We start from the raw sequence: 23,059 nt of genomic DNA on the forward strand, positions 1-23,059 counted from the left end.
TCACTGAAACTATAGTCCTAGAGTTAAAGCTGAGAGATTTGAGAGCTAGCTGACTAGCTGCGCGTGTGAGCGAGCGAGCGGACTAACGTTAGCGAGCTAGATATGTGCTTAGTGTTGGCTATGACTGAAAGCTGCCTGGAGTCATTTGTTTCGATGGAGGAAGAAGCCGTTTCATGGTCTGTGAACCTCTGATCGTTAATTTTACCCCTCTGGTTCTGGGGTTTAAAAAGAGAAAGCTGTGAACTTGACGGTTAACTCCTAATAAAGACAGTAACAAGGAGATGCAGAAAACCATGGTGCACATTTACTAGTCAAAATATTATTTGAATTAATATTTTTGAGTTGTGTAGTCTGTGTCAATGGCACAGCGGTGGTCGTGTCTATAGATGTTTTTCCCTGCCGCTCATATGAATGATCTGAGCACTATGGACCCTGGTCAAAAGTAATACACTATATAGGGAATAGGATTCCACTCATGAAGCATGAGACATCGACGGGACCGCAGTGGAGAGGGTCAAAAGTTTTAAATTCCTTGGCGTGCACATCACTGAGGGCCTGAAATGGTCCACCGACAGAATGGTGAAGAAGGCCGACATGAGAGCATTCTGTCGGGCTGCATCACGGCCTGGTACGGCAACTGCACTGCCCTCAAACGCATGGCTTTCCAGAGGGCGGTGGGGTCAGCCCAACGCATCACCGGGGGCTTGCTGCCTGCCCTCCAGGACATTTCCAGAACTCTGTGGCCAAGAAGATCATTAAGGACCTCAGCCACCCAAAGTCTATTCACCCCACTACCATCCAGCAGACAGACAGGACAGGTGTGTCAAAGCTGGTACAGAGAGACTGAGAAACAGCTTCTATCTCCAGGCCATCAGACTGATAAACAGCTTCTATCTCCAGGCCATCAGACTGAGAAACAGCTTCTATCTCCAGGCCATCAGACTGATAAACAGCTTCTATCTCCAGGCCATCAGACTGATAAACAGCTTCTATCTCCAGGCCATCAGACTGAGAAACAGCTTCTATCTCCAGGCCATCAGACTGAGAAACAGCTTCTATCTCCAGGCCATCAGACTGATAAACAGCTTCTATCTCCAGACCATCAGACTGATAAACAGCTTCTATCTCCAGGCCATCAGACTGAGAAACAGCTTCTATCTCCAGGCCATCAGACTGATAAACAGCTTCTATCTCCAGGCCATCAGACTGATAAACAGCTTCTATCTCCAGACCATCAGACTGAGAAACAGCTTCTATCTCCAGGCCATCAGACTGATAAACAGCTTCTATCTCCAGGCCATCAGACTGATAAACAGCTTCTATCTCCAGGCCATCAGACTGATAAACAGCTTCTATCTCCAGGCCATCAGACTGATAAACAGCTTCTATCTCCAGGCCATCAGACTGATAAACAGCTTCTATCTCCGACCATCAGACTGTTAAACAGCTTCTATCTCCAGACCATCAGACTGATAAACAGCTTCTATCTCCATCAGACTGTTAAACAGCTTCTATCTCCAGACCATCAGACTGTTAAACAGCTTCTATCTCCAGGCCATCAGACTGAGAAACAGCTTCTATCTCCATCAGACTGTTAAACAGCTTCTATCTCCAGACCATCAGACTGATAAACAGCTTCTATCTCCAGACCATCAGACTGATAAACAGCTTCTATCTCCAGACCATCAGACTGATAAACAGCTTCTATCTCCAGGCCATCAGACTGATAAACAGCTTCTATCTCCAGGCCATCAGACTGATAAACAGCTTCTATCTCCAGACCATCAGACTGATAAACAGCTTCTATCTCCATCAGACTGTTAAACAGCTTCTATCTCCAGACCATCAGACTGTTAAACAGCTTCTATCTCCAGGCCATCAGACTGAGAAACAGCTTCTATCTCCATCAGACTGTTAAACAGCTTCTATCTCCAGGCCATCAGACTGATAAACAGCTTCTATCTCCAGGCCATCAGACTGATAAACAGCTTCTATCTCCAGACCATCAGACTGATAAACAGCTTCTATCTCCAGGCCATCAGACTGATAAACAGCTTCTATCTCCAGGCCATCAGACTGTAACAGTCCTGTGTGGCTCAGTTGGTAGAGCATGGTGCTTGCAACGCCAGGGTTGTGGGTTCAATTCCCACAGGGGACTAGTACAGAAATGTATGCACTCACTACTGTAAGTCGCTCCGGATAAGAGCATCTGCTAAATAAATAAATTGTAAATTGCTGAGCAGCCATCAATAGCCAGCTACCCGCCCCCTGTACTCTGCCCTGCACCTTGAGACTAATTCCCCATTTTATATAGTAAGGGAAAACTGGTCACCTCATCGTCTGTATCGATGCTGTTGTCTACTCACTGTGTATCTATCTACTGTATTCTCCATATTGCTCATCCTAATATACCTGCTACCGTACATACCATTTTCCTTCCAAATTATTTATTTATTATTTAACCTTTTATTTAACCAGGTAAGCCAGTTGAGAACAAGTTCTCATTTACAACTGCGACCTGGCCAAGATAAAGCAAAGCAGTGCGATAAAAACAACAACAACAACAACACAGAGTTACATATGGGGTAAACAACAACAACAACACAGAGTTACATATGGGGTAAACAACAACAACAACACAGAGTTACATATGGGGTAAACAACAACAACAACACAGAGTTACATATGGGGTAAACAACAACAACAACACAGAGTTACATATGGGGTAAACAACAACAACACAGTTACATATGGGGTAAACAACAACAACACAGTTACATATGGGGTAAACAACAACAACACAGTTACATATGGGGTAAACAACAACAACACAGTTACATATGGGGTAAACAACAACAACAACACAGAGTTACATATGGGGTAAACAACAACAACACAGAGTTACATATGGGGTAAACTGTACTATACACACACCACGTAGTTATATTCTGGATTCTGACACATGCTCACCCTAATATATCTACTCTGGATTGTTAATTGGACTCGTTCTGTCATTTCTTGATTTCTTGTTTTGATTATTTGTATTGTATTTACGAGACCTTCTACTGAGCTGTTGCAGCATAAAGCGTTTCGCTGTGCCTGCTACAATACCTGCAACCAATGTATGCCCTTCCAGTTCTCTGCTGCCAATGACTGGAACGAACTGCAAAAATCTCTGAAGCTGGAGACTCTTATCTCCCTCAATAACTTTAAGCATCAGTTGTCAGAGCAGCTTACCGATCGCTGCACCTGTACACAGCCCATCTGTAATTAGCCCACCCAACTACCTCATCCCCATATTGTTATTTACATTGTTATTTATTTTGCTCATTTGCACCCCAGTATCTCTATTTGCACATCATCTTCTGCACATATATCACTCCAGTGTTAATACTAAATTATAATTGTAATTATTTTGCACTATGGCCTATTTATTGCCTTACCTCCATAACTTACTACATTTGCACACACTGTATATAGATTTTCTATTGTGTTATTGACTGTACGTTTTGTTTATTCCATATGTACAGTGAGGGAAAAAAGTATTTGATCCCATGCTGATTTTGTACGTTTACCCACTGACAAAGACATGATCAGTCTATAATTGTAATGGTAGGTTTATTTGAACAGTGAGAGACAGAATAACAACAAAAAAATCCTGAAAAATGCATGTTAAAAATGTTACAAATTGATATGCATTTTAATGAGGGAAATAAGTATTTGACCCCTCTGCAAAACATGACTTAGTACTTGGTGGCAAAACCCTTGTTGACAATCACAGGTCAATCGTTTCTTGTAGTTGGCCACCAGGTTTGCACACATCTCAGGAGGGATTTTGTCCCACTCCTCTTTGCAGATCTTCTATAAGTCATTAAGGTTTCGAGGCTGACGTTTGGCAACTCGAACCTTCAGCTCCCTCCACAGATTTTCTATGGGATTAAGGTCTGGAGACTGGCTAGGCCACTCCAGGACAATAATATGCCTCTTCTTGATCCACTCCTTTGTTGCCTTGGCTGTGTATTTTGGGTCATTGTCATGCTGGAATACCCATCCACGACCCATTTTCAATGCCCTGGCTGAGGGAAGGAGGTTCTCACCCAAGATTTGACGGTACATGGCCCCGTCCATCGTCCCTTTGATGCGGTGAAGTTGTCCTGTCCCCTTAGCAGAAAAACACCCCCAAAGCATAATGTTTCCACCTCAATGTTTGACGGTGGGGATAGTGTTCTTGTGGTCATAGGCAGTATTCCTCCTCCTCCAAACACGGCGAGTTGAGTTGATGCCAAAGAGCTCAATGTTGGTCTCATCTGACCACAACACTTTCACCCAGTTCTCCTCTGAATCATTCAGATGTTCATTGGCAAACTGCAGATGGCCCTGTATATGTTCTTTCTTGAGCAGGGGGACCTTGCGGGCGCTGCAGGATTTCAGTCCTTCACGGCGTAGTGTGTTCCCAATTGTTTTCTTGGTGACTATGGTCCCAGCTGCCTTGAGATCATTGACAAGATCCTCCCGTGTAGTTCTGGGCTGATTCCTCACCGTTCTCATGATCATTGCAACTCCACGAGGTGAGATCTTGCATGGAGCCCCAGGCCGAGGGAGATTGACAGTTATTTTGTGTTTCTTCCATTTGCGAATAATCTCATCAACTGTTGTCACCTTGTCACCAAGCTGCTTGGCGATGGTCTTGTTGCCCATTCCAGCCTTGTGTAGGTCTACAATCTTGTCCCTGACATCCTTGGAGAGCTCTTTGGTCTTGGCCATGGTGGAGAGTTTGGAATCTGATTGATTGATTGCTTCTGTGGACAGGTGTCTTTTATACAGGTAACAAGCTGAGATTAGGAGCACTCCCTTTATGAGTGTGCTCCTAATCTCAGCTCGTTACCTGTATAAAAGACACCTGGGAGCCAGAAATCTTTCTGATTGAGAGGGGGTCAAATACTTATTTCCCTCATTAAAATGCAAATCAGTTTAACATTTTTGACATGCGTTTTTCTGGATTTTTGTTGTTGTTATTCTGTCTCTCACTGTTCAAATAAACCTACCATTAAAATTATAGACTGATAATTTCTTTGTCAATGGGCAAACGTACAAAATCAGCAGGGGATCAAATACTTTTTTCCCTCACTGTAACTCTGTTGTTTTATATCGCACTGCTTTGCTTTATCTTGGCCAGGTCGCAGTTGTAAATGAGAACTTGTTCTCAACTGGCTTACCTGGTTAAATAAAGGTGAAATATATATATATATATATATTTTTTTAATGTTGCTTTGATATGAGAGCAGAGCTCAAGGCTGCTGTGATTGTTGCCAGCATCACGCTGCAGCTATACTGCCAGCCAGGCATCTCCTCTAGTGAACTCTCACCACCTCATCTCCTCTAGTGAACTCCCACCACCTCATCTCCTCTAGTGAACTCCCACCACCTCATCTCCTCTAGTGAACTCCCACCACCTCATCTCCTCTAGTGAACTCCCACCACCTCATCTCTTCTAGTGAACTCTCACCACCTCATCTCTTGTATTGAACTCTCACCACCTCATCTCCTCACACATCAATCACGTTATTAATAGAAGGTGAATGGAAGAGCGAGGGAGGAGGGAAGGAGAAGGTGGGATAGAGAGAGATGGATAGAAAGGAGGAGGGAGACAGAGGGAGATGGAAGAGAGAACAGAGGAAGGGAGGGAGGGGAGTAGTATTGTCATGCATGTCAGGCTGTGTCGTTCGCTCTGCTCAGTTCCTTTACGCCATTGTTGTCGTGGTGAAGGCAGGCTGAACAAAGGAGTCCCTGATAGGTGTGCAGAGCAGGGTTGTCAAACATACGGCCGGCCCTGTGGTTTAATAAAACATATATTTTTAAAGGGATATAAGTGAAACAACCACACTGAGATAAAGAAACATAACAAAGAGAGGCATGAAGTAGCAGACGCCGCGAGTCACCAACAGAGACCGGGAGGGAGGAAGAAAACCATGTGACACAGAGAGAGGGAGAGAGAGAGAGAGAGAGGGGGAAATAAAGAGACAATTTAGAAGCCTTTATCCAATTCTGCAATCTAGAATCTCCTCTATATCCTTGTTTATGTCCCTATTTTTCCCTGGCGTCATCCTCCCATCCCTCCTCCTCCTCCTCCTTTACCGTAGAACAGAGAGAGCAGAGCGGGCGCTGCCTGGCCGTAATCTGTCGTTTCACTCTCTCCGTGACGGCTGCGGTGCGGACATCGCCGCTGCTTATTTGTTGAAGGGGGGTTACCGTGGAGACAGGCTGCTGCGCTGGAGCCTGAGGCAGGAGAGGGGGAAGGAGACTGGGAGCTAGGGGGGGGAGAGAGAAAGGTGTCTGCTGCAGAGAGAAAGCGCCACAGTGGCGCTGTGGAACAGAGCAGAGGAGGCAGAGCCGAGCAGGGTACTGTCTGTGCAAACAAACATGGGCATCACGCCACGATAGAGACCTCCTGTGAGCCCTGACGCTACAGCCAGAGCTACGCTACACAGATACAGAGATTATCTCCAGGGAGCCAGCCAGCGCTGAGCAGAGCAGAAACCAAGCCAGAAAACCTGGTCCATCCATCTGCCCCCACCACAGCCCCCGCTGCTGCACCAGTCCTCTCTCTGGCACGGGCTTCTCCTCCCTGGGCTTGGTGAGGAGGCGTGAGGGGGTCCGTGGAGGGAGTAAAGCGAGGACAGGCGTCTAGGTTCGCTGAGGCCCGATGTGGTGTCGCAGGTGATGAATGCTGGGTGAGGTGGGAGAGGAGAGGGTCTCTGAGACCCTGGAGTGCCGCCCGTGGGTCGGTCGTCCTTTTTCTTTCTGTGATCGTGAGAACAGCGACGCCTGAATGAGAAAGAGATGCGGGCAACAGTAAGTAAGAGGCACACAGAGGGCTACAGTAAGAGAGACACACAGAGGGCTACAGTAAGAGAGACGGAGGGCTACAGTAAGAGAGACGGAGGGCTACAGTAAGAGAGACGGAGGGCTACAGTAAGAGACGGGGGGCTACAGTAAGAGAGACGGAGGGCTACAGTAAGAGAGACAGAGGGCTACAGTAAGAGAAGGAGGGCTACAGTAAGAGACGGAGGGCTACAGTAAGAGAGACTACAGTAAGAGACGGAGGGCTACAGTAAGAGACGGAGGGCTACAGTAAGAGAGACTGAGGGCTACAGTAAGAGAGACGGAGGGCTACAGTAAGAGAGACGGAGGGCTACAGTAAGAGAGACGGAGGGCTACAGTAAGAGACGGAGGGCTACAGTAAGAGACGGAGGGCTACAGTAAGAGACGGGGGCTACAGTAAGAGAGACGGAGGGCTACAGTAAGAGACGGAGGGCTACAGTAAGAGACGGGGGGCTACAGTAAGAGAGACGGAGGGCTACAGTAAGAGAGACGGAGGGCTACAGTAAGAGAGACGGAGGGCTACAGTAAGAGAGACGGAGGGCTACAGTAAGAGACGGAGGGCTACAGTAAGAGAGACGGAGGGCTACAGTAAGAGAGACGGAGGGCTACAGTAAGAGACGGGGGGCTACAGTAAGAGAGACAGAGGGCTACAGTAAGAGAGACAGAGGGCTACAGTAAGAGACGGGGGGCTACAGTAAGAGAGACGGGGGGCTACAGTAAGAGAGACGGAGGGCTACAGTAAGAGAGACGGAGGGCTACAGTAAGAGAGACGGAGGGCTACAGTAAGAGAGACAGAGGGCTACAGTAAGAGAGACAGAGGGCTACAGTAAGAGAGACAGAGGGCTACAGTAAGAGAGACAGAGGGCTACAGTAAGAGAGACAGAGGGCTACAGTAAGAGAGACGGGGGGCTACAGTAAGAGAGACGGGGGGCTACAGTAAGAGACGGGGGGCTACAGTAAGAGACGGGGGCTACAGTAAGAGACGGGGGGCTACAGTAAGAGAGACGGAGGGCTACAGTAAGAGACGGGGGGCTACAGTAAGAGACGGGGGGCTACAGTAAGAGAGACGGAGGGCTACAGTAAGAGAGACGGAGGGCTACAGTAAGAGACGGGGGGCTACAGTAAGAGACGGGGGGCTACAGTAAGAGACGGGGGGCTACAGTAAGAGACGGGGGGCTACAGTAAGAGACGGAGGGCTACAGTAAGAGACGGAGGGCTACAGTAAGAGACGGAGGGCTACAGTAAGAGACGGAGGGCTACAGTAAGAGGCGGAGGGCTACAGTAAGAGACGGAGGGCTACAGTAAGAGGCGGAGGGCTACAGTAAGAGGCGGAGGGCTACAGTAAGAGGCGGGGGGCTACAGTAAGAGGCGGAGGGCTACAGTAAGAGGCGGAGGGCTACAGTAAGAGGCGGAGGGCTACAGTAAGAGGCGGAGGGCTACAGTAAGAGGCGGAGGGCTACAGTAAGAGGCGGAGGGCTACAGTAAGAGGCGGAGGGCTACAGTAAGAGGCGGAGGGCTACAGTAAGAGGCGGAGGGCTACAGTAAGAGGCACGCGGAGGGCTACAGTAAGAGGCACGCAGAGGGCTACAGTAAGAGGCACGCAGAGGGCTACAGTAAGAGGCACGCAGAGGGCTACAGTAAGAGGCACGCAGAGGGCTACAGTAAGAGGCACGCAGAGGGCTACAGTAAGAGGCACGCAGAGGGCTACAGTAAGAGGCACGCAGAGGGCTACAGTAAGAGGCACGCAGAGGGCTACAGTAAGAGGCACGCAGAGGGCTACAGTAAGAGGCAGAGGGCTACAGTAAGAGGCAGAGAGATTTGGTGTGGACTGTGCTGTCATTGGTGAAAGGATTGTAGGATAGGGAGGGATGTTGGTGGGAAAGAGAACCAGCTGGTAGCTTCACATGGAAAGGGGGAAGTGGAAAGCAAACAAACAGGCGTCATGGACGCCACACCCACCCCAGGGGGGAGTGCCTTGACTTTGATTCAATTAGCCGTCCCTTGGCCACCCACCACCCCTCTTATCATGCTCTCACTTTCACTGTCTGCCTGCCTGCCTGCCTGTCTGTCTGTCTGCCTGTCTGTCTGCCTGCCTGCCTGCTTGCCTGTCTGCCTGTCTGCCTGCCTGTCTGCCTGCCTGTCTGTCTGTCGCTCCTGTCTGCCTGTCTGTCGCTGCCTGCCTGCCTGCCTGCCTGTATGTCTGCCTGCCTGCCTGTATGTCTGCCTGCCTGCCTGCCTGTCTGTCTGCCTGTCTGCCTGTCTGTCTGCCTGTCTGCCTGTCTGTCTGTCTGTCTGCCTGTCTGTCTGTCTGCCTGTCTGTCTGCCTGTCTGTCGCTCCTGTCTGCCTGCCTGCCTGCCTGTATGCCTGCCTGTATGTCTGCCTGCCTGCCTGCCTGTCTGTCTGTCTGCCTGTCTGCCTGTCTGTCGCTGCTGCATGTGTGGGTGTGTGAGAACAACATCTGTGTGTGTGTGTGTGCGACACAGTGAGAGGACGTGTGCGGGCGGGACACATTGTTAGACTCTGTGTGTGTGTGGCAGGCAGGCAGGCAGTGAAAGGGGTGGTCCGTCTCAGTCTGAGCTGACTTCATGAAAGGGAGTGAGTCTGTGGACATGGAGTTGATGCAGAGCCTGACTCAGGGCCAGTGCCAGAGAGAGACGGAGAGGATACTCAGACAGAGCCCTATGCCCCGGGAGACTCACAGATTCTATGATGGCAGAGATTTCCACAAGAGCGAGGTAGGATCCCTAACTAACCAGCGACCACACAAACAACACAGAGTAGCACTCACACAGTAAGCCTGATTACACGCGGTACAGCCTGATTACACGCGGTACAGCCTGATTACACGCGGTACAGCCTGATTACACGCGGTACAGCCTGATTACACGCGGTACAGCCTGATTACACGCGGTACAGCCTGATTACACGCGGTACAGCGTATCCTGTACGCTCGATAATATCAGAAGGTTTTAGAGGAGAGAGGGGAGGGCTTATAGCGGAGAGGGGGGAGGGCTTATAGCGGAGAGAGGGGAGGGCTTATAGAGGGGAGGGCTTATAGCGGAGAGGGGGAAGGGCTTATAGAGGAGAGGGGGAAGGGCTTATAGAGGAGAGGGGTAAGGGCTTATATAGGCGAGGGGGGAGGGCTTATAGAGGCGCGGGGGAGGGCTTATAGAGGGGAGGGCTTATAGCGGAGAGGGGGAAGGGCTTATAGAGGAGAGGGGGAAGGGCTTATAGAGGCGAGGGGCGGGCTTATAGAGGGGAGGGGAGGGCTTGTAGAGGAGAGGGGGAAGGGCTTATAGAGGGGAGGGGCGTGCTTATAGAGGGGAGGGGAGGGCTTATAGAGGGGAGGGGAGGGCTTGTAGAGGGGAGGGGGAAGGGCTTATAGAGGAGAGGGGGAAGGGCTTATAGAGGGGAGGGGCGGGCTTATAGAGGGGAGGGGCGGGCTTGTAGAGGAGAGGGGGAAGTGGCTTGGCTTTAAGTTGTTTTAATGAAGTAACATGGACAGAGTGGATCTAAAGATGACACGCTTAATGGATGAATCCACGCTGCTTTGGCAAACCTTTTTATTGCGTCTGTCTCTGTGTCACCGCCTATAGCGTCTGGGGATCATAGTTGTTTTAATTGCTGTTGTGTGATCAGAGACGAGAGGATTTGGCGTGTGTAATTAAAAATACTTATTTCTGAAATGTTTACTTCTAATTGAAACTAGACGTGTAGTTTTGTTTTTCTGAAATTAAATCTGTTGAAATTCTGTTTTTTCTTGAGCATCTAAAGCAAGGGTTTTTAAAATTGGAAGCCTGCGTAGGTTGATACGTTTTGCTTTTAGTATTCCTACAAGCTTTAGTTTATCTCCCAAATGGCACCCTATTGACTATATAAAGTGCACTCCTTTTGACCAGAGCCATATGGGCCCTGATCGAAAGTGTTGGACTAGGCTATCAAGAATAGGGTGCAGTTTGAGACTCAGCCTTTCTTATTGTCGAGGCTGCAGGGTTAGCCTACAGCTTGTAGCTTCCTCTTTAGTTCAATCAATATATAGATATATATTTTATCTCACCGAATCTCTTCATATCTCACTTTTGTCTGATATATACACTGTTAATACCCAATAGCTTTTCTTTTATAATTCGGATAAAAAAATCTAATCAAAGTTTGTTGGTCGCGTACATAGATTTGCAGGTGCAGCGAAATGCTTATGTCACTATCTCCAACAGTAGATTTGTCTCGCAAATACAAAACAAAAACACACACAAATCAAAAAATAAAAATAAAATAAACTATGACAGAACGAGTCAAATTAACAATCCAAAATATATATATAGTGTGTATGGGCAGTATAGGAAAATGGTGTGTACAATATATTAGGACATTCATACTCTGAGCTGCTTTCAGCAGACAGACTTTGAGACCTACTAGGATTGATGTGACACGTCAGAGAGGAGGAGATGATCTCAGCCAGTGTGTTATAAAATGACAGTGGAGTGACGTGAGTCATAGGATGCATCCCAAATGGTGTCCTATTCTCTATGTCGTGTGCTACATTTTGACCAGAGCCATCTAGTGACCAGACCAAACCAATATTCTCCCTTTGACCAGAGCCATCTAGTGACCAGACCAAACCAATATTCTCCCTTTGACCAGAGCCATCTAGTGACCAGACCAAACCAATATTCTCCCTTTGACCAGAGCCATCTAGTGACCAGACCAAACCAATATTCTCCCTTTGACCAGAGCCATCTAGTGACCAGACCAAACCAATATTCTCCCTTTGACCAGAGCCATCTAGTGACCAGACCAAACCAATATTCTCCCTTTGACCAGAGCCATCTAGTGACCAGACCAAACCAATATTCTCCCTCTCCTCTTCCTGAGTCTTCTGCGCCGTCTGCCGGAGTGACGTTGTTCACGCGTCAGAACTCAATCTATCCCCCCCCTTTTCTCTGAATCAATCAGGTTTCCTGCCTGCCGTGTGTGTGTGTGTGTGTGTGTGTGTGTGTGTGTGTGTGTGTATGTGCTGGGTTTCAGTTTTATATACCAGTCCTCCCACTCACTCACCGTTATGGGCATCTCATGGTCAGGGAAGGGGGGTGGAGAGAGGGACAGAATAAAAGGAGGGGGGGTGAGGGGGTGGAGAGGTGGATACGTTTATCGCCATGGTGGGAAAGAAGGGAATCCTCCTGTCTGTAATGAGATCACCGGAGACTACATTCACTGTTCTGTTTTGCTTGTTTAAAGAGGGTCATTTCATAGAGAACTGTCGGTGTTAAATTCGCTGCTCTGTTTTGCTTGTTTACAGAGGGTCATTTCATAGAGAACTGTCGGTGTTAAATTCGCTGCTCTGTTTTGCTTGTTTACAGAGGGTCATTTCATAGAGAACTGTCGGTGTTAAATTCGCTGCTCTGTTTTGCTTGTTTACAGAGGGTCATTTCATAGAGAACTGTCGGTGTTAAATTCGCTGCTCTGTTTTGCTTGTTTTACAGCAGGTCATTTCATAGAGAACTGTCGGTGTTAAGTAATGCATGTAGAAATGCAATACATATTGTATTGGCCTTCCGAGTGGTGCAGTGGTCTAAGGCTGTGCCACTAAACCTGGTCCGAATCCAGGCTCTGTCGTAGCCGGCCGCGACCGGGAGACCCATGGGGCGGCGCACAATTGGCCCAGCGTCATCCAGGGTAGGGGAGGGAATGGCCGGCAGGGATGTAGCTCAGTTGGTAGAGCATGGCGTTTGCAACGCCAGGGTTGTGGGTTCGATTCCCACGGGGGGCCAGTATGAAAAATAAAATAATGTTTGCACTCACTAACGGTAAGTCGCTCTGGATAAGAGCGTCTGCTAAATGACTCAAATGTAAATGTAAAAATGTATCGGCACCCATAACATCGTTTCGTGAGATCCCTGGCAATTCCCAGCCTTGACTAAAAAGCCATCTCATTGGAGAATCTCTATTGACCAATGGCATTTCATCCAGGACTAGGGGAAACCAGCCCCGTATGACCCTAACTCTAACCCCATATGACCCTAACTCTAACCCCATATGACCCTAACTCTAACCCCATATGACCCTAACTCTAACCCCATATGACCCTAACTCTAACCCCATATGACCCTAACTCTAACCCCATATGACCCTAACTCTAACCCCATATGACCAACTAATAACTCTAACCCCATATGACCCTAACTCTAACCCCATATGACCCTAACTCTAACCCCATATGACCCTAACTCTAACCCCATATGACCCTAACTCTAACCCCATATGACCCTAACTCTAACCCCATATGACCCTAACTCTAACCCCATATGACCCTAACTCCCCCATATGACCCTAACTCTAACCCCATATGACCCTAACTCTAACCCCATATGACCCTAACTCTAACCCCATATGACCCTAACTCTAACCCCATATAACCTAACTCTAACCCCATATGCTTCTTCACTGATTTGAAGAAGCTTTCAGTGGCTCATATTTTGAATCAACATGACATGGCTGGTAAACAAGGCTGTCTGTTCCTGACTGAGTTCATTGGGGGCGTACTGTAGAAAAACATTTTCTCATTGGACAAGTTCAGGTAGTCCCTCCCCGTTTTGGGGAGTGGTGGGTTGTACCTGAGTGATGTCATTATGATGTCATCAAACAGGTGTTTGATGTGTTGCCCTCCCCTTTCTCTCTACAGGTAATCCTGGTGCAGGTGAACCCAGGTGAGGCCTTCACTATACGACGAGAGGATGGTCAGTTTCAGTGTATCACAGGTAAGAGACCCTTTATTTCTCTCCTACAGGTGGGTCAAGGGGTAAATAAAGCTTTCCTTAGTCACTAATACAGGGTTGTGTTCATTAGGGCAAATGTTTAAAAAAAAAACGTTTTGCAATGGGAAACAAAATTGAGCTTTAGTTACTCAGTACAGATAGTACCTCCTGAGCACGACCCAGTACTTCCCAAGTGTCGCCCTCGCTCTCTCTCTCTCTCTCTATCTCGCTTGCTCTCTCTCTGGCTCTGTGACTGTTTTAATTTGACAGATGATTGAGCGAGCTGTGTACTACTGATACACTATCATCATGTCAAATCACTGTTTGTCTGTAATTGCAGTGCGTTTCTGTGTTTGTAGTGCAGTCGCAAGTGACAGTCTGTCTGTTAGAATGAGACCCTGCTAGTCATCCCCTCTCTGCGCTGTCAGGGAGTGTGAGGAGCGCAGGCAGGCATTGAGATGCGCGCACACACACACACACACACACACAAGGGATGTGCATCTTTCCCTTTCAAGATGATTCGATACGTATCTAGATACATGGGCTCCGATACGATACAGGAACAATACGTTTTATTTTGAAATGATTCAGTGTGATTCGGTTTGATTAGAGGAACAAATTGATGCGCCAACATATATTTTCCATATTATGTTGCTAATGGAGCTTATGAACTGGGCCTCTGAACTGGATCTGTCTGAGCTGGGCCTCTAAACTGGATCTGTCTGAGCTGGGCCTCTGAACTGGATCTGTCTGAGCTGGGCCTCTGAACTGGATCTGTCTGAGCTGAGCCTCTGAACTGGGCCTCTGAACTGGGCTTCTGAACTGGATCTGTCTGAGCTGGGCCTCTGAACTGGATCTGTCTGAGCTGGATCTTGGCGGAGACAATGTTTGCCCACCACTTTTGATCTAAAATCACCATCACCCACTAACTATTTGATCATTTTTGCAGATTAATAGTGTTAGACTAGTAATGTATCAATATTTATCTTAAAAATTTGCTATGACAAAGCCTAGCTAATGAATATATAGCTGAACTTTAGATTTCACCCCTGTCTCATAATCGAATGGTTTACGAAATCAAGTAAAATTGTATTTGTCACATGCCGCGAATACAACAACCTTACCGTGAAATGCTTACTTACAAGCCCTTATCCAACCATGCAGTTTAAAGAAAAATAAGAGTTACTACTTAATACACTGAAGTAAAAATATTAACACGATAGATGAACAATTGCTAGGCTATATACAGGGGACACGGCCAGGTCTCTGACCTCCTCCCTATAGGCTGTCTCATCGTTGTCGGAGATCAGGCCTACCACTGTTGTGTCGTCAGCAAACTTAATGATGGTGTTGGAGTCATGGGTGAACAGGGAGTACAGGAGGGGCCTGAGCACGCACCCCTGAGGGGCCCCCGTGTTGAGGATCAGCGTGGTGGATGTGTTGTTGCCTACCCTCACCACCTGGGGGCGGCCCGTCAGGAAGTACAGGATCCAGTATCAGAGGTGAGGTGTTTAGTCCCAGGGTCCTGAGCTTAGTGATGAGCTTGGAGGGCACTATGGTGTTGAACGCTGAGCTGTAGTCAATGAACAACATTCTCACATAGGTGTTCCTTTTGTCCACTGGTACTTCCTGCTTTAGTCTTTGCTTGTAAGCAGGAATCAAGAGGATAGAATTATGGTCCGATTTGCCAAATGGAGGGCGAGGGAGAGCTTTGTACGCATCTGTGTGTTGGGTAAAGGTGGTCTAGAGTTATTATTATTATTATTATTATTCATATTTTTTTTTTTTGGTTGCACGTGACATGCTGGTTGAAATGAGGTAAAACAGATTTAAGTCCCTGACCACTAGGAGCTCCGCTTCTGAGTGAAGTCTTCTTTGAGTGGGTTCTTAGTGCCAGCAACCGGCACCAACTCAGAAAACCTTTATTTATTGTTTCCCACCCCTGACGTACGTCTACGTTTTGGGTGCGCAAATTAGTATATGAATATTATTCCAATTATTACTTTATCAAATCTCATCATATTTTCATATATTCACAGAATCCATATAGAATGTTAGAAATTCTTAGGTACTCACATCCACCACTCCATTCGCGTTTTCAACGATTCTCCATCGCCACAAAGCAGCTTCTTCAAACATACTCCAAGCGGAACCAAAAAAAAAAAAAACGTTAGTTTCCCGGACACTGCCCGGCCTGTCATGGGATCCTCAACGGTTCTCTAACCTCCCGGAAACCACAGCCAAGTCAAGCCTCCCAGAAAATATAGACTGGCCGTTACTTTCTAAAACAACATCCCGCTCTCATATATCAAAACTTATTATCAATAAGGCAATAACAGAGGCTGGTCGGCTCAACAGTCTTGACTGTGGTGCTGAGAGCCCCAAAACAAACAATACAAATATATTTTATAGCAACGATAGTCTACATGACAAACAACAGATGTATGGAATGGGTCACAAGGTGAGACTTGATATATGAGAAAGGAGTATCCCCCAGCCAGATAGCATTTGCTATGAAGACTGTTCTTATTGTACAGAAACCAGAGTTTGGCCCCCAAGACAAGGTTCCTCTCATGGTGATCCATACCCGAGCCATCTCACCCTGGTACCTTCACTACACAAACACCAACCCATTCTATGGAATGCCTGCTGTAGGTTTTTATCACCAAAGGCATCATAAATCTACTGCCAGCATTAACACAGAAACATGAGAGTTTCTAAGAACCCGTTTCTATTGCAGAAAACAACCATTTGATGCAATAACATCTAGTCATTTTTGCTCTCACGAAGGTCACTCGCATAGAATGATATGGTCACTCCCACTAAGGCCCGACGTTGAATGGTTGACGACGTTACACCAAGAAACACTTACCTTGATGAAAGCCCCCGACGTAAGGACATTGAAAGTGGCTTTCTTCTGGAACCAAGTTACATGTTCCTCAGAACACAAACAGGCACACAACAATATAACAAGCCATACCATGGGGTGCTGGGTCCAGTCAGGTCTTTGATAACAATATAACCAGCCATAGTGGGGGTTCTGGACCCAGTCAGGTCTTTGACAACAATATAACCAGCCATAGTGGGGATTCTGGACCCAGTCAGGTCTTTGACAACAATATAACCAGCCATAGTGGGGATTCTGGACCCAGTCAGGTCTTTGACAACAATATAACCAGCCATAGTGGGGATTCTGGACCCAGTCAGGTCTTTGACAACAATATAACCAGCCATAGTGGGGATTCTGGACCCAGTCAGGTCTTTGACAACAATATAACCAGCCATAGTGGGGATACTGGACCCAGTCAGAATCCCCACTCTTTGATAACAATATAACCAGCCATACCGTGGGGTGCTGGGTCCAGTCATGTCTTTGACACATTCACCCACTCCCCTGCTGAAAGATAAGCCACAAAATGTTGGCGCCAATGTAACCGGTTGTAATCAAGCCCTGGTCTCCAGCATGGGAACAGAAGAGCGGAATACTTGGTAATCTTGCGGTGGTCTCAAGTTGGACCACGCTGACACACACACACACACACACACACACACACACACTCACACTCACTCACACACACTCACTCACACACAACTTGTGTAGGTCCATCAACCCATCTAAATGCCTCTCACACGCTACAGTAACCTGTGGAAAGAAATGTCTGTTTTTCTCTCAACACCTCTCTCTCTCTCTCTCTCTCTCTCTCTCTCCTGCTCTCTCGCTCTCTCTGTCTCTCTCTCTCTCGCTCTCTCTCTCTCTCTCTCTCTCTCTCTCTCTCTCTCTCTCTCTCTCTCTGCTCTCTCTCTCGTCTCTCTGTCTCTCTCTCTCTCTCTCCCTCTCTCTCTCTCTCTCTCTCTCTCTCTCTCTCTCCTCTCTCTCTCTCTCTCTCTTTCTCTCTCGCTCTCTCCCCTGCTCTCTCGCTCTCTCTCCTGCCCCCGGTTCAACGCACTGCTGGTTCTAGTTAATTTATTAATGTCCCTAATTGGCCAGATCGGGTCTGAGTCAGTCCGTGATTAGAAGACAGAGAGCCTGAAAAACAGGACCCAGAAGTATATGCATGAAGTGTCTCAGAGTAGGAGTGCTGATCTGTTATTAGTGCTGATCTGTTATTAGTGCTGATCTGGGATTAGTGCTGATCTGGGATTAGTGCTGATCTGGGATTAGTGCTGATCTGGGATTAGTGCTGATCTGGGATTAGTGCTGATCTGGGATTAGTGCTGATCTGGGATTAGTTCCCGCCAGTGCATTTAATCATATACATCCCAGAAGTGTTGTGGTGGTCGTCCAGGGCTGGTAGGGTAGTTGAGTATCCCTTTGTGTGTGTGTAAAGATGGGGAAAGGTTCAGACTGGCTCTGGGGCTGTAGACTCTATCTCAGATATATCCTGTAGGCCATAAGCTGATATATAACAACAGTAAACACAAATGTTCCCTGGGTTAGGAAACAGGGTGTATGAAGGGAATCTTTCAGCATTGCAGATAGAAATGGAACAAATGGAACAGACACTGTTCACATGTTGCACCCTCTTTAACAGACCACTGGACAGGCTGTATATTCCTCCATCTCCCCTTCCAGCCCCACTGCCTCCCAGCTCGTCCCCTCCTTCATTTGATCAACTGTTCATTACCGGCCGTTTTGTGAATCTAACATCCACACCTATCCCAGTCCTCTCCCACCCCCATGATGAGCACAGTGAACTGGCTAGTTTCTCTACTAGAGCTGGGTTAGCCTGACTGACGAAACTCAGCCTGACTGATGTGGTACACAACAAAGGAGAGTTAGGTGTCAGACTAGAGGTGGTCTCTCCATCAGGAGAGTTAGGTGTCTGACTAGAGGTGGTGGTCTCCATCAGGAGAGTTAGGTGTCAGACTATAGGTGGTGGGCTCCATCAGGAGAGTTAGGTGTCAGACTAGAGGGTGGTCTCCATCAGGAGAGTTAGGTGTCAGACTAGATGGTGGACTCTCCATCAGGAGAGTTAGGTGTCAGACTAGAGGTGGTGGTCTCCATCAGGAGAGTTAGGTGTCAGACTAGAGGTGGTGGTCTCCATCAGGAGAGTTAGGTGTCAGACTAGAGGTGGTGGTCTCCATCAGGAGAGTTAGGTGTCAGACTAGAGGTGGTGGTCTCCATCAGGAGAGTTAGGTGTCAGACTAGAGGTGGTGGTCTCCATCAGGAGAGTTAGGTGTCAGACTAGGAGGTGGTCTCCATCAGGAGAGTTAGGTGTCAGACTAGAGGTGGTGGTCTCCATCAGGAGAGTTAGGTGTCAGATTAGAGGTGGTGGTCTCCATCAGGAGAGTTAGGTGTCAGATTAGAGGTGGTGGTCTCCATCAGGAGAGTTAGGTGTCAGACTAGAGGTGGTCTCTCCATCAGGAGAGTTAGGTGTCAGACTAGAGGTGGTCTCTCCATCAGGAGAGTTAGGTGTCAGACTAGAGGTGGTCTCCATCAGGAGAGTTAGGTGTCAGACTAGAGGTGGTCTCTCCATCAGGAGAGTTAGGTGTCAGACTAGAGGTGGTCTCCATCAGGAGAGTTAGGTGTCAGACTAGAGGTGGTCTCCATCAGGAGAGTTAGGTGTCAGACTAGAGGTGGTCTCCATCAGGAGAGTTAGGTGTCAGACTAGAGGTGGTCTCTCTCCATCAGGAGAGTTAGGTGTCAGACTAGAGGTGGTGGTCTCCATCAGGAGAGTTAGGTGTCAGACTAGAGGTGGTCTCTCCATCAGGAGAGTTAGGTGTCAGACTAGAGGTGGTGGTCTCCATCAGGAGAGTTAGGTGTCAGACTAGAGGTGGTCTCTCCATCAGGAGAGTTAGGTGTCAGACTAGAGGTGGTCTCTCCATCAGGAGAGTTAGGTGTCAGACTAGAGGTGGTGGTCTCCATCAGGAGAGTTAGGTGTCTGACTAGAGGTGGTGGTCTCCATCAGGAGAGTTAGGTGTCTGACTAGAGGGGTGGTCTCCATCAGGAGAGTTAGGTGTCAGACTAGAGGTGATCTCTCCATCAGGAGAGTTAGGTGTCAGACTAGAGGTGGTCTCCATCAGGAGAGTTAGGTGTCAGACTAGAGGTGGTGGTCTCCATCAGGAGAGTTAGGTGTCAGACTAGAGGTGGTCTCTCCATCAGGAGAGTTAGGTGTCTGACTAGAGGTGGTGGTCTCCATCAGGAGAGTTAGGTGTCAGACTAGAGGTGGTCTCCATCAGGAGAGTTAGGTGTCAGACTAGAGGTGGTCTCTCCATCAGGAGAGTTAGGTGTCAGACTAGAGGTGGTGGTCTCCATCAGGAGAGTTAGGTGTCTGACTAGAGGTGGTGGTCTCCATCAGGAGAGTTAGGTGTCTGACTAGAGGTGGTGGTCTCCATCAGGAGAGTTAGGTGTCAGACTAGAGGTGATCTCTCCATCAGGAGAGTTAGGTGTCAGACTAGAGGTGGTCTCCATCAGGAGAGTTAGGTGTCAGACTAGAGGTGGTCTCCATCAGGAGAGTTAGGTGTCAGACTAGAGGTGGTCTCCATCAGGAGAGTTAGATGTCAGACTAGAGGTGGTCTCCATCAGGAGAGTTAGGTGTCAGACTAGAGGTGGTCTCCATCAGGAGAGTTAGGTGTCAGACTAGAGGTGGTCTCCATCAGGAGAGTTAGGTGTCAGACTAGAGGTGGTGGTCTCCATCAGGAGAGTTAGGTGTCAGACTAGAGGTGGTCTCTCCATCAGGAGAGTTAGGTGTCAGACTAGAGATGGTCTCCATCAGGAGAGTTAGGTGTCAGACTAGAGGTGGTGGTCTCCATCAGGAGAGTTAGGTGTCTGACTAGAGGTGGTGGTCTCCATCAGGAGAGTTAGGTGTCAGACTAGAGGTGGTCTCCATCAGGAGAGTTAGGTGTCTGACTAGAGGTGGTGGTCTCCATCAGGAGAGTTAGGTGTCAGACTAGAGGTGGTCTCCATCAGGAGAGTTAGGTGTCAGACTAGAGGTGGTGGTCTCCATCAGGAGAGTTAGGTGTCAGACTAGAGGTGGTCTCCATCAGGAGAGTTAGGTGTCAGACTAGAGGTGGTCTCTCCATCAGGAGAGTTAGGTGTCAGACTAGTGGTGGTCTCCATCAGGAGAGTTAGGTGTCAGGCTAGAGGTGGTCTCTCCATCAGGAGAGTTAGGTGTCAGACTAGAGGTGGGCTCCATCAGGAGAGTTAGGTGTCAGACTAGAGGTGGTGTCCATCAGGAGAGTTAGGTGTCAGACTAGAGGTGGTCTCTCCATCAGGAGAGTTAGGTGTCAGACTAGAGGTGGTGTGGAAGGGGAGCTCTGCTGCTAACGGCTCCCTCTCTGTCACAGAGTGATCTCTTTTCTCAGTGACGTGAATGGAGGGATGACTCACCGCTCATGGAGCAGGGAGGGGGTGTGTGTGTGTGTGTGTGTGTGTTCCCTGTGTGTGTGTTCCCTGTGTGTGTGTTCCCTGTGTGTGTGTTCCCTGTGTGTGTGTTCCCCGTGTGTGTGTTCCCTGTGTGTGTGTTCCCCGTGTATGTGTTTGCGCATGTGTGTTCCTATGTGCGTGTGTTTAACATGCAATGTGATACAGCTGAAAAACCAGGAGAGGGGGGGGGGTGTCTGCATGTCTTGTTCTCTCCCAGATCTATTTGTGTTTCATTCATGTATTTTTAGCAGCTGGAAGTGCGTAATGTGTTTCTGACTGCCTGACGGACTGCTTAATGTGAAGAGGCAATCTGGTAAGAAGGAATAAAATAACAAAGCCATTTACATTTAACATTTTAGTCATTTAGCAGACGCTCTTATCCAGAGCCACTTACAGTTAGTTTTTACGTCATTTAGCAGACGCTCTTATCCAGAGCCACTTACAGTTAGTGAGTTCATACTGCCCCCCCCGTGGGAAACGAACCCACAGCCCTGGCGTTGCAAGTGCCACGCTCTACCAACAGAGCTACACGGACATCTACCATGAGGGAGGGAGGGAGGGAGGGAGGGAGAGGGAGGGAGAGGGGGAGAGGGGAGAGGGAGGGAGGGGGAGAGGGAGGGGGAGAGGGAGGGGGAGGGGGAGAGAGGGAGGGGGAGAGAGGGAGGGGGAGAGAGAGAGAGGGGAGAGAGAGAGAGAGAGAGAGAGAGAGGAGCAGGTGAGAGAGTTGAAGGGGCTGTAGTGTGTGTATACCCCTCTGGATGTGGAGATAGCCAGCAGCAGGATGCCATTTTGAATTAGTTTCCCAACTAAGGGCCCTGACTCCTCCCCCCTCTCAACACATACACTAACTGCTGCTGGGTATGTTCATGCCACAAGGGGTGGGCGTAGGGCTGTTGCGGTGACCGTATTACCGCCACACCGGCGGTCACGAGTAATGATGGCAGACAAATTCCACGTGACCGTTTAGTCACGGTAGTTAGGCTTCTCCAAGCTCTGATGCTGCTGATGGTCATTAGTATCCTACCAAACTTGCTAACTGCCTGGTACTCAGCACTCTATTGTCCCTCTAATCACTCTGACATCAATGCAAATGTATTCGAAAATCTAATCAAACACTTCACGAGAGCCCATCAGCTCATGTTGCGCAACATGCAATTGCGTGAGAAAACAGAATTTTGATGGCCTCTACTAAAAAGAGGAGGATCCCATCAGCTTTCTATAGGCTAGGCCTACTATATTTATTTCTCCACTTTCCTAATATTAAGCACATTGCTTATAGTTACAACAGGAGTATAGCCTACCTGGCTGGCATGAAAATGAACCACGGGAAAAGCGTCCTCCATTCGCTATTTAAGTGCATAGATGACATGTATTTTTCCCCTGTTTCAATACAGGTGCATGATAATGCTCCATTCTAAATCAAAACAAATGTCACACATATATTATTTATGATATGTAAAGACAAGATTAAATCAAGAATAGTCTGATGGGTGACAATATTAGCCTATCACTGGTGAATGATATATTATCACTTGTGAATGATGCTCAGCTTGTGTTCATTAAGGCGAGAAACAGCGCATGCCTTTTTTTGCGACCTTTTCTAATCATAGTCTCACACCTCATGTAGCCTAGCCCATAGGCCTATATGTTTTAATAAGGCTTGTATCACAACTAAAGTGGCCAAATAACTTCTTTAAAATTAAGCACATTAATCCACTTTACAAGGGGTGTAGAGCCAAACTGGCATACACTACCGTTCAAAAGTTTGGGGTCACTTAGAAATGTCCTTGTTTTCCATGAAAACATACATGAAATGAGTTTGAATAAGAAATATTCAAAATGCATAGGAAATGTAGTCATTGACAAGGTTAGAAATAATCATTTTTAATAGAAATAATAATTGTGTCCTTCAAACTTTGCTTTCGTCAAAGAATCCTCCATTTGCAGCAATTACAGCCTTGTAGACCTTTGGCATTCTAGTTGTCCATTTGTTGAGGAAATCTGAAGAGATTTCACCCCATGCTTCCTGAAGCACCTCCCACAATTTGGATTGGCTTG

General features: G+C 47.7%; 1 protein-coding gene across 3 annotated transcripts in view; it reads left to right on the forward strand.

Moving 5' to 3' along the window:
* The window catches only part of fndc3a (fibronectin type III domain containing 3A), a 206,400-nt gene that overhangs the window by 39,103 nt on the left and 144,238 nt on the right, over positions 1–23,059 (forward strand). Inside the window, exons 1-2 of one of the 3 annotated variants that reach the window (XM_045214560.1) lie at positions 6,360–6,852; positions 13,563–13,638. In XM_045214560.1, the coding sequence (XP_045070495.1) occupies positions 6,841–6,852; positions 13,563–13,638 (88 nt within the window). In that variant the 5' untranslated portion in view covers positions 6,360–6,840. Of the gene's footprint in view, positions 1–6,359; positions 6,853–9,346; positions 9,619–13,562; positions 13,639–23,059 lie in introns of those variants that run through there. The other 2 variants (XM_045214558.1, XM_045214559.1) reach the window with 2 other exon arrangements.

Source organism: Coregonus clupeaformis, chromosome 5 (assembly GCF_020615455.1).
Source record: "Coregonus clupeaformis isolate EN_2021a chromosome 5, ASM2061545v1, whole genome shotgun sequence".
Taxonomy (NCBI): Eukaryota; Metazoa; Chordata; class Actinopteri; order Salmoniformes; family Salmonidae; genus Coregonus; species Coregonus clupeaformis.